Source organism: Mustelus asterias, unplaced genomic scaffold (genome assembly GCF_964213995.1).
Source record: "Mustelus asterias unplaced genomic scaffold, sMusAst1.hap1.1 HAP1_SCAFFOLD_2610, whole genome shotgun sequence".
Lineage (NCBI taxonomy): Eukaryota > Metazoa > Chordata > Chondrichthyes > Carcharhiniformes > Triakidae > Mustelus > Mustelus asterias.
The window spans coordinates 13330-30346 of NW_027592555.1; the positions used below are offsets into that span (position 1 = coordinate 13330).

General features: G+C 51.4%; 1 protein-coding gene across 1 annotated transcript in view; it reads left to right on the top strand.

Annotated features, from left to right (window-relative positions):
- The window catches only part of LOC144489858 (uncharacterized), a 28419-nt gene extending 12362 nt beyond the window's left edge, over positions 1-16057 (top strand). The window contains exons 6-11 of the mRNA XM_078207694.1: positions 7335-7388; positions 15294-15338; positions 15474-15527; positions 15711-15755; positions 15862-15915; positions 16012-16057. Of these exons, the coding sequence (XP_078063820.1) occupies positions 7335-7388; positions 15294-15338; positions 15474-15527; positions 15711-15755; positions 15862-15913 (250 nt within the window). The 3' untranslated portion in view covers positions 15914-15915; positions 16012-16057. The remainder of the gene's footprint in view (positions 1-7334; positions 7389-15293; positions 15339-15473; positions 15528-15710; positions 15756-15861; positions 15916-16011) is intronic.
- The last annotated feature ends 960 nt before the right edge of the window (positions 16058-17017 follow it).

The window sequence follows — 17017 nt, forward strand, 5'->3', positions numbered from 1 at the left end:
GTGCAAATGCATGTATATCTGTGTGTGTGAGTGTGTCCATGGGATGTGGGCGTCACTGGCTATGCCAGCATTTACTGCCCATCCCTAGTTGCCCCTTGAGAAGGTGGTGGTGAGCTCCATTCTTGAACCGTTGCTATCCATGTGGTGTAAGTACACCCACAGTGCTGTTTTGACTGACCGACAGTGAAGGAACGGTGATATATTTCCAAGTCAGGATGGTGAGTGACTTGGAGGGGAACTTCTAGGTTGCAATGGTCCCAGGTATCTGCTGCCCTTGTCTTTCTAGATGGTGGTGGTTGTGGATTTGGAAGGTGCTGTCGAAGGAACCTTGGTGAGTCGCTGCAGTGCATCTTTTGCGTCGGTTCAATACAATGTCATTGTTTGGGTCAAAGATCTAAATGCTGTGTATACCACACAATCCATGGGGGGGATTGATCCTTGCTGATCATTGACTTATCCAATTGGTGATGAACATTCAGCTTTGTGATCAAGTGACCACAAGGCCCCAATGTCCAAGAGGAAGAAGGTTCATGTCTCAGTCCTAATGCAACCTGACTGAAGAAAGGAATTCCAAACATTGATCAGAACCATCTGGAAAATCCTCACTCATCCAATTCAATTTCCGAAGAGTGGAAGCAGTTCCAGCCTCGATCAGCTGCACTAAACTCCTTCCAGACCATCGAATCTGAGTCTTATTGTCACCAGCACTGGTTCAATAAAAAAGATGCTGAAATGGGTGACTTAGACCAACATCAGCGGCTTTCATTCTCAGCCAGAACAACCCAAGGTCTCGAGTCAAGAAGACAACATTCCAGCAGCTGGAAGCTGATTCCCAAAGAGAAACCCGGAATATCACAGCATCATAGAATCGTACGGTGCAGAAAAGGCCACTCAGCCCATCAAGTCCGCACCGACACACCAGAAACACCTGAACTCCCACCTAATCCCACTTGTCAGCACTTGGCCCATAGCCCTGAATGTTAGGATGTTCCAAGTGCTCATCCAGATACTTTTTAAAGGATGTGAGGCATCCCGCCTCCACCACCCTCCCAGGCAGCACATTCCAGACCCTCACCACCCTCTGGGTAAAAAGGTTTTTCCTCACATCCCCCCGAAAATTCCTGCCCCTCACCTTGAACCTATGACCCCTCATGACTGAACCTTCAACAAAGGGGAGCAGCTGCTCCTTATCCACTCTGTCCATGTCCCTCATAATCTTCAACACCTCGATCAGGTCGCCCCTCAGTCTTCTCTGCTCCAGTGAAAACAACCCAAGCCTATCCAACCTCTCTTCATAACTTAAATGTTCCATCCCAGGCAGCATCCTGGTGAATCTCCTCTGCACCCCCTCCAGTGCAATCACATCCTTCCTATAATGTGGCGACCAGAACTGCACACAGTGCTCCAGCTGTGGCCTCACCAAAGTTCTAGACAACTCCAACATGACCTCTCTGCTTTTGTAATCTATACCTCGATTGATAAAGGCGAGTGATACCCTTTGAATATGGAGAAGAATCTTGGAAAAGAGCCCAAAACATCCAATATTTTACCATCAGGAAACGTGAGGCTTTTCTGAAGCCGCCAGAACCATCTTCAGACTGAGTTCAAATGGACAAAAGCCCCTTTGCTCACAGAAGGAGTTTCTCTTTGAAAGGGTGACAGTCCCAATTTCTGGGATGTGATGATTGTAACTCTCTTCATGAAGGGCGATAAATCACGCTACAAAACTGTTGAGACTTTTCCCTCTTGTTCGGAGCTGGGAAAATCCGACGCACATTCTCCTGATTTGACTACTTCCAGAGACTGAGGAAATCCTCCCAGATACAGTGCGGTTTCAAACCTTCCAGAGGAACCGGCGACATGGTCCTCACTGCCAGACAACTTCAAGAAAAATGTCCCAGTTGACGGCAGGAACTCTGCGTTGCATTCATCAACCTAACCAATACACTCATCTCCGTAAATTGTGAGCTTCTGTGGATTCTACTCCAAAGATTTGGATATCCAGGAGACTTCATCACAATCCAGCAACTGCTCGATGGTGAAACTGACTCGATGGGAAATCAGAAAAAGATTCCTTCAAAATCCCAAGTCACACAAAACAGTATGATAATCCCAAAACTGTACAAACTGCCAGTGATTATTCAACTCTTCAAAGATCAACTGCCCCCTGGTGTCAGGATTAAATATTGTCTCCAACAAAAACAGAAAATGCTGGAAAATCTCAGCAGGTCTGACAGTATCTGTGGGGAGAGAATAGAGCCAACGTTTCAGGCCTTGAAGACCCTTCATCAGAAATGGCATCTAAAGAATGTCTAGATGGAAACCTCTTTAACCTCAGTTGCCTCTGTGTCAAAACTAAACTGACCATCGAAGACAGACACGAGTCCAAAGATGTGTGAGTCAGGTGGATTGGCTGTGCTAAGTTGACCCTTGTGTCAGGGGGAGTAGCAGGGTAAATATGTGGGGTTACAGGGATAGGGCCTGGGTGGGATTGTGGTCGGTGCAAACTTGATGGGCTGAAGGGCCTCCTTCTGCACTGTAGGGATTCTATGATTCTTTGATTTGCAGTTTCTGGGTGACTGCAGTGTTGCTGTCTCTCTGCACCAGATTCTTAAACGCCCCTCGGTCTATTTTACAAGAAACAGTCTGTCCTCAGACCCAGTCAGCCGAATATTTCACCTCCTTATATGATGGACAATGAATAATGTATTGGTGAGTGTTTGTGTGTGTGTGTGTGTGTCTGTCTCTGTCTGTGTGTGTGTGTGTGGGTGAGTGTGTGTGTGTGTGGTTATGGGTGTGTGTAGGCGGGTGTGTGTGTGGGGAGGTGGAGTGTGTGTGTGTGTGGGAGTGTGTGTGGGAGTGTGTGTGGGTGTGTGTGTGGGTGTGTGTGTGGGTGTGTGTGTGGGAGTGTGTGTGGGTGTGTGTGTGGGTGTGTGTGTGGGTGTGTGTGTGGGTGTGTGCACTCTTCCTGCCCCCAATAGCATGAAGATAATTCACATAAACCAGCATCTGATTGTGACACCTCTCGCTGGACACTCGGCAGAATCCACGTCAGCGGCAATGACAACAACACGTTTGACAACAGGGTATAACCAACATACAGCTGGACACAGCTGGAGACAGCTGCCCATCACGCGGGAATCCCAGATTAATGAACACACCTTCCATTAGGCAGAACTAACAGAGGTCAGATCCAGGCTTCACCGCATCCGTTTCAGGGGGTATCACAGGCGAGTCTCTATAGCAACCACACCAGGGTTAAGGCAGGGGTGGCTTTTGCTGGGCTGCAGTGCAAGGGCTCCGAGGGAGTGGTAATGAGCTGGGAAGGTTTCACGTGACTGGGGGGAGGTGGGAGAGGGGCATTAATGGGCCACCCAGCTGAAATGTTAGTTCCAAGCTGGGGACAGAGGAACAGCTGAGACAGGTTAGCAGCTGATAAATTGACATGCAGGGAATCAGACAAGTGAAGCAATGGTGTGCACTGACTCTCACAGTGGTCCTGATTGTTCACTGAGTTTTAACCCCTCGTTCTCAGCCTTCACATTCAGCAGAGTATTCTGGAACTGACAAACTGTTGGGTGACTGGACAATCTTGATGATCACTTTGGAACTGTGGCCATGGGCCACTCTCAGGATGATTTTGTGGATACCGAACATTCACCCTCAGGCTCAGTGCAAACAGCAGCCTGAGATCACAGTGACCCTAACGGCCGGCTGAAAGTGGAACATCCAATCGCCTGGCTGATGCTGCGGGGTGAATGTTGATGCAGAATCCACATTGGGCATCAAGGGTCAATACTCTCAGACACATTGGAGACACCTTCAGCTCAAAGTCACAGAACCCTAGACCAAAAGTGGACCTTTGGAAACAAATACTAACTCAGGTGTCTGTCACTCTCACTGCAATGAGGAATCTATCAGGAAGATGGGGTGTTATTGCTGTCTGCATCATCGCTTAAATTAGGAGACAGGAACCGCAATTACCAGGGAGGAAGTGTTAGGTGTTTTAGGAAGCATTAAGGTAGACAAATCCCCAGGGCCAGATGGCATCTGTCGTACATTACTGAGAGAGACAAGAGATGAAATTGCTGGGCCTCTAACAGAAATCTTTGTTTCTTCATTGGACACAGGTGAGGTCCCAGATGATTGGAGGATAGCAAATGTGGTCCCGTTATTTAAGAAGGGTAGGAAGGATAATCCGGGTAATTATAGGCCGGTGAGCTTGACGTCCGTGGTGGGGAAATTGTTGGAGAAGATTCTTAGAGATAGGATCTATACATATTTAGAACTGAATAGTCTCGTTAGCGATAGACAGCATGGTTTTGTACGAGGGAGGTCATGCCTCACAAATTTGGTTGAGTTTTTTGAGAAGGTGACAAAAATGATTGACGAGGGAAGGGCCGTGGATGTCGTCTACATGGATATTAGTAAAGCATTTGACAAGGTCCCTCATGGCAGGCTGGTGCGAAAGGTTAAATCTCACGGGCTCAAAAGTGAGTTCGCTAGATGGGTGGAGAACTGGCTTGGTCATAGAAGACAGAGGGTAGCAGTGGAGGGGTCTTTTTCTGATTGGAGGTCTGTGACTAGTGGTGTTCTGCAGGGCTCTGTACTGGGACCTCTGCTGTTTGTGATATATATAAATGATTTGGAGGAAGATGTAGCTGGTCTGATTAGTAAGTTTACGGACGACACAAAGATTGTTGGAGTTGCGGATAGTGATGAACATTGTCAGAGAATACAGCAGGATATAGATAGGCTGAAACATTGGGCGGAGAAATGGCAGATGGAATTTAATCCAGATAAATGCGAAGTGATGCATTTCGGTAGATCTAATGTAAGGGGGAGCTATACAATAAATGACAGAACCATCAGGAGTATAGACACACAGAGGGATCTGGGTGTGCAAGTCCACAGATCCTTAAAGGTGGCAGCACAGGTAGAAAAGGTGGTGAAGAAGGCATATGGCATGCTTGCCTTTATTGGATGGGGCATAGAGTATAAAAGTTGGCATATGATGTTGCAGCTGTATAGAACGCTGGTTAGGCCACATTTGGAATACTGCGTCCAGTTCTGGTCGCCACACTACCAGAAGGACGCTTTGGAGGCTTTGGAGAGAGTGCAGAGAAGGTTTACCAGGATATTGCCTGGTATGGAGGGTATTAGCTATGAGGAGAGATTGAGTAAACTAGGGTTGTTCTCCCTGGAAAGACGGAGGTTGAGGGGCGACCGAATAGAAGTTTATAAAATTATGAAGGGCATAGAGTGAACAGTGGGAAGCTTTTTCCCAGGTCAGAAATGACAAACACAAGGGGTCACAAGTTCAAGGTAAGGGGGGCAAGGTTCAATACGGATATGCGGGGGACGTATTTTACACAGAGGGTGGTGGGGGCCTGGAATGCACTGCCAAGCAAGGTGGTTGAGGCGGACACACTGGGATCGTTTAAGACTTATCGAGATAGCCACATGAACAGATTGGGAATAGAGGGATAGAAACGGATGGTCTAGTTAGGAACACATGATCGGTGCAGGCTTGGAGGGCGATGGGCCTGTTCCTGTGCTGTATTGTTCTTTGTTCTTTGTTGTTCTTTTGCAAGCAAGACAACAAATCCTACATCTTCACACTGACCAGAGCAAAGAACCTCATTGGACACGACTATACCCTTAACACCACAAACCACTCTCACCGTCTCCCAGGCTCGAAAAGAAGCAGACATACCAGGAAGTGTGGGAAACGTGCAGGCCTGTAGGTGAGAGTGAAGCTCGAATGGACCGTACAGCGGCCTCAGGCAAGACTAGGGGAGGTGGGGTCTACTTCCAAATCAACACCTCGTGGTACCTAGACGTAGCAACACTGGCAACTTTCTGCTCCCCAGACTTAGAATACCTGACGCCAAAATGCCGCCCCTACTACCTTCCGTGGGAGTTCACCGCCATCATCCTGATGGCAGTTTACATCCCACCCCATGTGGATGTGAAATATTCACCACTACGAATAACCTTGAGACGAAACATCCCGAGGCCTTGTTCATCGTGGCTGGGGACTTCAATCAGGCCAAGCTCAAGAGCGTCCGACCAAGTTACCACCAACACATCTCCTGCTCCACCAGAGACCCAAACATCCGAGACCACTGCTACACAAATATCAAACACACCTACGCTCTATCACCCGCCCACACTTTGGCAAATCAGACCACAAGGCTGTGCTCCTGCTCCCGGCTTACAAACAAAAATAGAAGCGGGAAAATCCATCAAAGAAAGTCGTGCAATGTTGGTCTGAGCAATTGGATGACCGCCTCGGGGCTGCTTGGAGTCAGTGGACTGGTCAATATTTTAAAACTCTGTGACCAGCCTGAACGAGTACGCCACTCTGGTAACTGACTTCATTAGTAAGTGTATACAAAACCGCGTGCAGTGAAAGTCACCCACATTGCTGTGGCTCTGGAGTCACATGTAGGCCAGACTGGGTAAGGACGGCAGATTTCCTTCCCTAAAGGACATTCGTGAACCAGATGGGTTTTTACAATAAACGTCAATGATTTCATGGGATCAATTGCAGATTTTATTAATTGAATTTAATAGATTTGAATTTAGTCCAGTGAAGTTACACAATACTACTGTCTCCCAGGACATGTGTGAGTTTGACTGACTGGGTGTGTGACTGGGTGGGTGGGTGGGTGACTGGGTGGGTGGGTGGGTGTGTGTGTGGGTGTGTGTGTGACTAGGTGGGTGTGTGTGTGACTGGGTGGGTGGGTGGGTGTGTGTGTGGGTGTGTGTGTGAATGCGAGAGTGTGAATGTGGGACAGAATGTAAGAATGTTACTGTGTAGAGACCTGTCCCTCTGAAAGTTTGATGGATAAAGATGTGGATCTGCTGGAACTGGACATTTGCTGGATTGAAACTTGCTTCGATTTAATTCCCGTCTCTCTCGCACTCTCGCTCTCATTCTCTCTCGCTCTCCATCTCTCACTCACTCACTCACTCACTCTCTCTCTGTCTCACTCACTCTCATTCCCACTTTCTCACTCACTCTGTCTCTCTCCAACCCTCTCTTTCTCGCTCACTTTCTCTGTCTCTCCCTCTAACCCTCTCTTTCTCGCTCACTCTGTCTCTCTCTCTCTCTAACCCTCTCTTTCTCGCTCTCTCTCTAACCCTCTCTTTCTCGCTCACTCTCTCTGTCTCTCACTCACTCACTCCCTCTTTCTCACTCACTCTCTCTGTCTCTCTCAAACCCTCTCTTTCTCTCTCCCTCACTCCCTCTGTCTCTCTCTCTCTCTCTCTCTGTCTAACTCTTTCTTTCTCACTCATTCTCTCACTCTCTTTCTCTCTCTCTGCAGGGGCCTCAGGGGGAGCCGGGCCCAGCGGGGCAGCAGGGAATCCCAGGAACGCAAGTAAGTTAGAGGCTGTGAGGGCAGATTGTCATTGTAATTGTGTGTACGGTGGCATCTTCCCAAAGGTGGGGAGGGAGGGGGGAGCGGGGCAGTAATGATCGGAGCGGAGGAAGAGAGAGGAACAGTAAGAGAAAAAGGGAGTCTGGAAAGAGGGGAGGGTAGAGGAGGAGGTTGTGTGGGAAGTGGAGGGGTGGGAGAAGTGTGGGGCTGTGTTAGGATTGGAGGGGAGAGGTAGTTGAAGAGGTTGGAGGGGAGTGGGTGGTGTAGGGAGTATTTGGGTGTTGGAGGGGTTAGTTGGGGGGTGGGGTGTGGTGGAGGGTAGGGTATTTGGGGTGTTGAGGGGGTTTGAAGGGGAGTGCGTGGTTGAGGGGTTGGTGGGGGCTGGCGGGGTAGGGGGGGTTGGTGAGGAGCAGGCGGGGTAGGGGGGTTGGTGAGGGGCAGGCGGGGTAGGGGGGTTGGTGAGGAGCAGGCGGGGTAGGGGGGTTGGTGAGGAGCAGGCGGGGTAGGGGGGGTTGGTGAGGGGCAGGCGGGGTAGGGGGGGTTGGTGGGGGCAGGCGGGGTAGGGGGGTTGGTGAGGAGCAGGCGGGGTAGGGGGGTTGGTGGGGGCAGGCGGGGTAGGGGGGTTGGTGGGGGCAGGCGGGGTAGGGGGGTTGTTGGGGGCAGGCGGGGTAGGGGGGTTGTTGGGGGCAGGCGGGGTAGGGGGGTTGGTGAGGAGCAGGCGGGGTAGGGGGGCTGGTGGGCAGGCGGGGTGGGGGGGTTGGTGAGGGGTGGGGGGGGTTGGTGGGGGCAGGCGAGGTAGGGGGGTTAGTGAGGAGCAGGCGGGGTAGGGGGTTGGTGGGGGCAGGCGGGGTAGGGGGGTTGGTGGGGGCAGGCGGGGTAGGGGGGTTGGTGAGGGGCAGGCGGGGTTGGTGAGGGGCAGGTGGGGTAGGGGGGTTGGTGAGGGGTGGGGGGGGTTGGTGGGGGCAGGCGAGGTAGGGGGGTTAGTGAGGAGCAGGCGGGGTAGGGGGTTGGTGGGGGCAGGCGGGGTAGGGGGGTTGGTGGGGGCAGGCGGGGTAGGGGGGTTGGTGAGGGGCAGGCGGGGTTGGTGAGGGGCAGGTGGGGTAGGGGGGTTGGTGAGGGGCAGGTGGGGTAGGGGGGTTGGTGAGGAGCAGGCGGGGTAGGGGGGTTGGTGAGGAGCAGGCGGGGTAGGGGGGGTTGGTGGGGCAGGCGGGGTAGGGGGGTTGGTGAGGAGCAGGCGGGGTAGGGGAGTTGGTGGGGGCAGGCGGGGTAGGGGGGTTGGTGAGGAGCAGGCGGGGTAGGGGGGTTGGTGGGGGCAGGCGGGGTAGGGGGGTTGGTGAGGAGCAGGTGGGGTAGGGGGGTTGGTGGGGGCAGGCGGGGTAGGGGGGTTGGTGAGGAGAAGGTGGGGTAGGGGGGTTGGTGGGGGCAGGCGGGGTAGGGGGGTTGGTGAGGAGCAGGTGGGATAGGGGGGGTTGGTGAGGAGCAGGCGGGGTAGGGGGGTTGGTGAGGAGCAGGCGGGGTAGGGGGGTTGGTGGGGCAGGCGGGGTAGGGGGGTTGGTGAGGAGCAGGCGGGGTAGGGGGGTTGGTGAGGAGCAGGTGGGGTAGGGGGGTTGGTGAGGGGCAGGTGGGGTAGGGGGGTTGGTGAGGAGCAGGCGGGGTAGGGGGGGTTGGTGGGGGCAGGCGGGGTAGGGGGGTTGGTGGGGGCAGGCGGGGTAGGGGGGTTGGTGGGGGCAGGCGGGGTAGGGGGGTTGGTGAGGAGCAGGTGGGGTAGGGGGGTTGTTGGGGGCTGGCGGGGTAGGGGGGTTGGTGGGGGCAGGCGGGGTAGGGGGGTTGGTGAGGAGCAGGTGGGGTAGGGGGGTTGGTGAAGGGCAGGTGGGGTAGGGGGGTTGGTGAAGGGCAGGTGGGGTAGGGGGGTTGGTGAGGGGCAGGCGGCTGAACAAAGAACAAAGAAAATTACAGCACAGGAACAGGCCCTTCGGCCCTCCAAGCCTGTACCGACCATACTGCCCGACTTAACTAAAACCCCCTACCCTTTCAGGGACCATAGAACCACAGAACATTACAGCTCAGAAACAGGCCTTTTGGCCCTTCTTGTCTGTGCTGAACCATTTTTCTGCCTAGTCCCACTGACCTGCACCTGGACCATATCCCTCCACACCCCTCTCATCCATGTACCTGTCCAAGTTTTTCTTAAATGTTAGAAGTGAGCCCGCATTCACCACTTCATCTGGCAGCTCATTTCACACTCCCACCACTCTCTGCGTGAAGAAGCCCCCCCTAATATTCCCTTTAAACTTTTCCCCCTTCACCCTTAACCCATGTCCTCTAGTTTTTTTCTCCCCTAGCCTCAGTGGAAAAAGCCTGCTTGCATTCACTCTATCTATACCCATCATAATTTTATACACCTCTATCAAATCTCCCCTCATTCTTCTACGCTCCAGGGAATAAAGTCCTAACCTATTCAACCTTTCTCTGTAACTCAGTTTCTCAAGTCCCGGCAACATCCTTGTAAACCTTCTCTGCACTCTTTCAACCTTATTAATATCCTTCCTGTAATTAGGTGACCAAAACTGCACACAATACTCTAAATTCGGCCTCACCAATGTCTTATACAACCTCACCATAACATTCCAACTCCTATACTCAATACTTTGATTTATAAAGGCCAATGTACCAAATGCACTCTTTACGACCCTTTCTACCTGTGACGCCACTTTGAGGGAATTATGTATCTGTATTCCCAGATCCCTCTGTTCGACTGCACTCTTCAGTGTCCTACCATTTACCTTGTATGTTCTACCTTGGTTTGTCCTTCCAAAGTGCAATACCTCACACTTGTCTGCATTAAACTCTATATCCCTCCATTCCCATCCTATTCATGTATTTCTCAAGACGCCTCTTAAAACTCACGATCGTAGACAGAAATTGGCAGCTCTTGATTGGGAGAGGCTGTTTGAGGGTAAATCCACATCTGGCATGTAGGAGTCTTTTAAGGAACAGTTGTTAGGGCTGCAGGATAGGCATGTGCCTGTAAAAAAGGATAGGAAGGGTAGGATTCGAGAACCGTGGATAACCAGGGAAATTGAGGGATTGGTCAAAAAGAAAAGAGAGACGTACATTAGGTCCAGGCAGCTAAAAACGGAGGGAGCTCTGGAGGAATACAAAGAAAGTAGGAAAGAACTCAAACGAGGAATTAGAAGGGCAAAAAGGGGTCACGAAATGTCCTTGGCAGACAGGATTAAGGAGAATCCCAAGCCATTTTATTCATACGTTAGGAACAAAAGGGTTGTCAGGGAAAAAATCGGACCTCTCGGGGACTAAAGTGGGGAATTATGCTTGGAGCCCAAAGAAGTAGGGGAGATCCTAAATGAATACTTTGCGTTGGTATTCACAAAGGAGAGGGATGTGTTGACTGGGAGTGTCTCGGAGGGGAGTGTTGACCCGTTAGAGAAAATCTCCATTACAAGGGAGGAAGTGTTAGGTTTTTTAGGGAATATAAAGACTGACAAATCCCCAGGGCCTGATGGAATCTATCCAAGGCTGCTCAGGGAGATGAGAGATGAAATCGCTGGGCCTCTGACGCAAATCTTTGTCTCGTCACTGGACACAGGTGAGATCCCAGAGGATTGGAGGATAGCTAATGTGGTCCCGTTATTTAAGAAGGGTAGGAAGGATAACCCGGGAAATTATAGGCCGGTGAGCTTGACGTCCATGGTAGGGAAGTTGTTGGAGAGGATTCTTAGAGATAGGATGTATGCGCATTTTGAAAGGAATAAACTCATTAACGATAGTCAGCATGGTTTTGTGAGAGGGAGGTCATGCCTCTCTAACCTGGTGGAGTTTTTTGAAGAAGTGACTAGAATGGTTGACGAGGGAAGGGCCGTGGATGTCGTCTATATGGACTTTAGCAAAGCGTTTGACCAAGTCCCTCATGGTGCGTTGGTGCAAAAGGTTGGGATCTCATGGGATAAAGGTGGCTAGATGGGTGGAGAACTTGCTTGGTCACAGAAGACAGAGGGTAGTTGTGGAAGGGTTTTTTTCCGGCTGGATGCCTGTGACAAGTGGTGTTTGCAGTAAGAAGTTTAACAACACCAGGTTAAAGTCCAACAGGTTTAATTTGGTCGCAAAAGCCACACAAGCTTTCGGAGCTCCAAGCCCCTTCTTCAGGTGAGTGGGAATTCTGTTCACAAACGGGGCATATAAAGACACAAACTCAATTTACATGAATAATGGTTGGAATGTGAATACTTACAACTAATCAAGTCTTTAAGATATAAACAATGTGAGTGGAGAGAGCATCAAGACAGGCTAAAGAAATGCGTATTGTCTCCAGACAGTGAGACTCTGCAGGTCCAGGCAAGCTGTGGGGATTACAAATAGTGTGATATGAACCCAATATCCCGGTTGAGGCCGTCCTCATGTGTGCGGAATTTGGCTATGAGTTTCTGCTCAGCGACTCTGCGCCGTCGTGTGTCGTGAAGGCCGCCTTGGAGAACGCTGACCTGAAGATCCAAGGCTGAATGCCCGTGACTGCTGAAGTGCTCCCCAACAGGAAGAGAACAGTCTTGCCTGGTGATTGTCGAGCGGTGTTCATTCATCTGTTGTCGCAGCGTCTGCATGGTTTCCCCAATGTACCATGCCTCGGGACATCCTTTCCTGCAGCGTATCAGGTAGACACAGTAAGACGTTTAACAACACCAGGTTAAAGTCCAACAGGTTTATTTGGTAGCAAAAGCCACACAAGCTTTCGGAGCTCCAAGCCCCTTCTTCAGGTGAGTGGGAATTCTGTTCACAAACGGTGCATATAAAGACACAAACTCACCTGAAAAAGAGGCTTGGAGCTCCGAAAGCTTGTGTGGCTTTTGCTACCAAATAAACCTGTTGGACTTTAACCTGGTGTTGTTAAACTTCTTACTGTGTTTACCCCAGTCCAACGCCGGCATCTCCACTTCATGCATATCAGGTAGACAACATTGGCCGAGTTGCAAGAGTATGTATCGTGTACCTGGTGGATGGTGTTCTCACGTGAGATGATGGCATCGGTGTCGATGGTCCAGCACGTCTTGCAGAGGTTGCTGTGGCAGGGTTGTGTGGTGTCGTGGTCACTGTTCTCCTGAAGAAGGTTGTGTGGTGTCGTGGTCACTGTTCTTCAGGAGAACAGTGACCACGACACCACACAACCCTGCCACAGCAACCTCTGCAAGACGTGCCGGATCATCGACACAGATGCCATCATCTCACGTGAGAACACCATCTACCAGGTACACGGTACATACTCTTGCAACTCGGCCAACGTTGTCTACCTGATACGCTGCAGGAAAGGATGTCCCGAGGCATGGTACATTGGGGAAACTATGCAGACGCTGCGACAACGGATGAATGAACACCGCTCGACAATCACCAGGCAAGACTGTTCTCTTCCTGTTGGGGAGCACTTCAGCGGTCACGGGCATTCAGCCTCCGATCTTCGGGTAAGCATTCTCCAAGGCGGCCTTCATGACACACGACGGCGCAGAGTCGCTGAGCAGAAACTGATAGCCAAGTTCCGCACACACGAGGACGGGCTCAACCGGGATATTGGGTTCCTGTCACACTATTTGTAACCCCCACAGCTTGCCTGGACCTGCAGAGTCTCACTGTCTGGAGACAATACACATCTCTTTAGCCTGTCTTGATGCTCTCTCCACTCACATTGTTTATATCTTAAAGACTTGATTAGCTGTAAGTATTCGCATTCCAACTATTATTCATGTAAATTGAGTTTGTGTCTTTATATGCCCTGTTTGTGAACAGAATTCCCACGCACCTGAAGAAGGGGCTTGGAGCTCCAAAAGCTTGTGTGGCTTTTGCTACCAAATAAACCTGTTGGACTTTAACCTGGTGTTGTTAAACTTCTTACTGTGTTTACCCCAGTCCAACACCGGCATCTCCACATCATGACTAGTGGTGTTCCGCAGGGCTCTGTATTGGGACCTCTGATGTTTGTGATTTATATAAACGATCTGGAAGAAGGTGTAACTGGGGTGATCAGTAAGTTTGCGGACGACACGAAAATGGCTGGACTTGCAGATAGTGAGGAACATTGTCAGAGGCTACAGAAGGATATAGATAGGCTGGAAAGTTGGGCAAAGAAATGGCAGATGGAGTTCAATCCAGATAAATGCGAAGTGATGCATTTTGGTCGAACTAACGTAGGGTGGAGCTATACGATAAATGGCAGAACCATAAAGGGTGTAGATACGCAGAGGGACCTGGGTGTGCAAGTCCACAGATCCTTGAAGGTGATGTCACAGGTGGAGAAGGTAGTGAAGAAGGCATATGGCATGCTTGCCTTTATAGGACGGGGCATTGAGTATAAAAGTTGGGGTCTGATGTTGCAGTTGTATAGAATGTTGGTTCGGCCGCATTTGGAATACTGCGCCCAGTTTTGGTCGCCACACTACCAGAAGGACGTGGAGGCTTTAGAGAGAGTGCAGAGGAGGTTTACCAGGATGTTGCCTGGTATGGAAGGGCTTAGTTATGAGGAGAGATTGGGTAAACTGGGGTTGTTCTCACTGGAAAGACGGAGGATGAGGGGTGACCTAATAAAGGTGTATAAAATTATGAAAAGCGTAGATAGGGTGAACGGTGGGAAGCTTTTCCCCAGGTCGGTGGTGACGTTCACGAGGGGTCGTAGGTTCAAGGTGAAGGGGGGGAGGTTTAACACAGATATCAGAAGGACGTATTTTACACAGAGGGTGGTGGGGGCCTGGAATGCGCTGCCGGGCAAGGTGGTGGAGGCGGACACACTGGGAACGTTTAAGACTTATCTAGATAGCCACATGAATGGAGTGGGAATGGAGGGATACAAAAGAATGGTCTAGTTTGGACCAGGGAGCGGCCCGGGCTTGGAGGGCCGAAGGGCCTGTTCCTGTGCTGTATTGTTCTTTGTTCTTTGTATCTGGTTCCACTGCCTGCCCCGGCAGCGAGTCCCAGCCAGGGGAGTGGGTGGTTGGGGTTTGGAGGGGGTGGTGTAGGGAAGTTTAGAGGGGAGTGCGTGGCGGGGGTGGTTCAGAATGGGTGGTTAGGGTTGGGGGAGAGTGGGCGATTGGAGGGGGACGGTGTAGGGTGGGAATTGGAGGGGAGTGCATGGTTGTGGGTGGTTGGTGGGAGCGGGCGGTTGCAGGAGTTGGAGGGGGGAGGTGTAGGGGGGTTTTGGGGGGGCAGTGTAGAGGGGTTTAGGGGAGAGTGGGCAGTTAGAGGGGGATGGCTGGTTGCGGGGGGTTTGGGGGGGAGCGGGCAGTTGGAGGGGGGGTGGCTGGTTGCAGGAGGTTTGGGGGGGAGCGGGCAGTTGAAGGGGGGGTAGCTGGTTGTGGGGGGCTGGAGGGAGCGGGCAGTTGGAGGGGGGGTGGCTGGTTGTGGGGGATTTGGGGGGGAGCGAGCGGTTGGAGGGGGGGTGGCTGGTTGCGGGGGGTTTGGGGGGGAGCGGGCAGTTGGAGGGGGGGTGGCTGGTTGTGGGGGGTTTGCGGGGGGAGCGGGCGGTTGGAGGGGGGGTGGCTGGTTGCGGGAGGTTTGGCGGGGAGCGGGCGGTCGCGGCGAGCTTGGCTGAGCTTTGCTGCCTGCAGGCGTGTGGGAAGCTCTCGATCGTGTTTGGAATAGTAATAAGTGAGGACCACCTGCGGGGATTTGTGAGAAGGATCGGATTTCTCCTGGAAAGCTGCTCCAGTCCAGCTTTGCTGCAGCACTGTACCTCCTTCTCGGCTTTAATAAAACAAAAGTCAGACAGTGAAGATTTATTGAAAGTGGTTGGGTTCCAATTCACTTCTTCAGGAGGAAATCCCTTCCCTGAAATGAAAGCAGGTCTGAAGTGATTGGAAAAGTTTCTCTCTGCCTCACTCTCTCTCTCTCTCTCTCTCTCTCTACACACAGGGTCTCCCTGGCCCACAAGGTACAATCGGACCTCCTGGAGCGAAGGTAAGTCTTAAAAACAACCAGAAGCGATTTCAGGACTCAGTCTGCTTTGTCGGGATTCCCTGAGAGTTGGAATTTTCTTGCAGTTTTGAGGATTTGTGACATTTCATTGTGATTTTGTTTTATTCTGTTTTAAAGGGGCCCCAGGGTAAGGCTGGGTTGCCAGGCCTGGCGGGAGCCGATGGGCCTCCGGTAAGTCAACAACTCTTCTTATTACTGACTAAAGAATCTCCTTACTTTCCTTTTGCGAAACATCAGCGGATTTTAAAACCATCCACTTAAATGATAAAAACTCTTGTCAAACCATAGTGCTTTAGTCAGAGTTCAGCACCTCCTCTGCTTTGAGAACATATCCATTGATTTATTTTCTGACAGGGACACCCGGGCAAAGAGGGACCATCTGGAGAGAAAGGTGCACAGGTAAGATTCACATCACTCGTCAGTTCCCCAAATTCATCGCCACGCCAACCGCAGATTTGAACAGATTTGATTGCTAACAATCTCCTTTGCCCATTTCTATTGTCAGGGCTCATCAGGTCCACAAGGTCCAATCGGCTATCCAGGACCGCGAGGAGTGAAGGTAAATCTGACCAAAGTCTCTCTTTGGTATGAAGGAGCTGAATTTCTTTCTTAGCCTCGAATCTCACGGTGCTGCCTCTGTTTGTGTTTGGAACAGGGCGCTGACGGAGTCCGCGGCCTGAAAGGCGGAAAAGGAGAGAAGGTAAACATTCTATTGATTCAAATGATGATTTTTCCCACTTACATTGAGCTTCATTTGTCAGGGTCTTTTTTTGCATTGGACCGAACGCAGCAAGTGAATCCTTCAGAAAAAAGATTACATTTTGCATCAGTGAACCCATCACGATTGTCCTTTAGGAAGGAAATCTGCCATCCTTACCTGGTCTGGCCGACATGTGATTGCAGAGCCACAGCAATGTTGTTGACTCTCAATAGCCCTCAGGCACCGAGGGATGGGCAGTAAATGCTGGCCAGTCAGCGACGCCCGTGTCCCACCAATGAATAAAAAACAATTCTAATTGTTTCTTGGACGAGAGCCTCAGTGGCAAGGCCGTTATTGCCCATCGCTAACTCGCCGGTGTTGGGAAAGTGACCTTCCTGAACCAGTGTCTGTCTCTGTGGATTCCAGCCTTTCACTGCAGCACAGGGACCTGAGGCCTGAGGCCTGAGGGAGAGGAGGGAGATCCTCTTTGCAGAGGGTGGCGGCAGGAGTCACCTCGCTATGCAGCGTCATCTCCATCTGCCTTCAGTTCTTTGTTCTCTCTTCCCTCCCGCTCCTGCTGATGAGGGGACCTCCTCCTGGGCCGCACCATCCTCAAGGTCCACACCTCCCTGGGGAGCCTTGTTATAGAGAAGGTGGCAGATCAGTTCAATGAATGAGACCCTTGGTGGAGGGGAGTGTGGGACAGCAGACCCGATGCCCCCTGACCCTGCCTTGCCCCATGTGATCCCAATGTGTTGTCCAGTTGGGTGAAGAGGGACCAGTCACCTGGGTGATGATTGGTGATGCAGTCGGCTATCCATTGCCACAGAGGTCCACACTGACAAGGGCACTGATGTCTGTTACCCTCTGACTGGACAGTCACAGTCTCCTGTGGTTCCAATGGAGGAGGGGACGGAGTGTAGGGTAACGAAGTTTGCAGACGACACAAAGATAAGTGGAA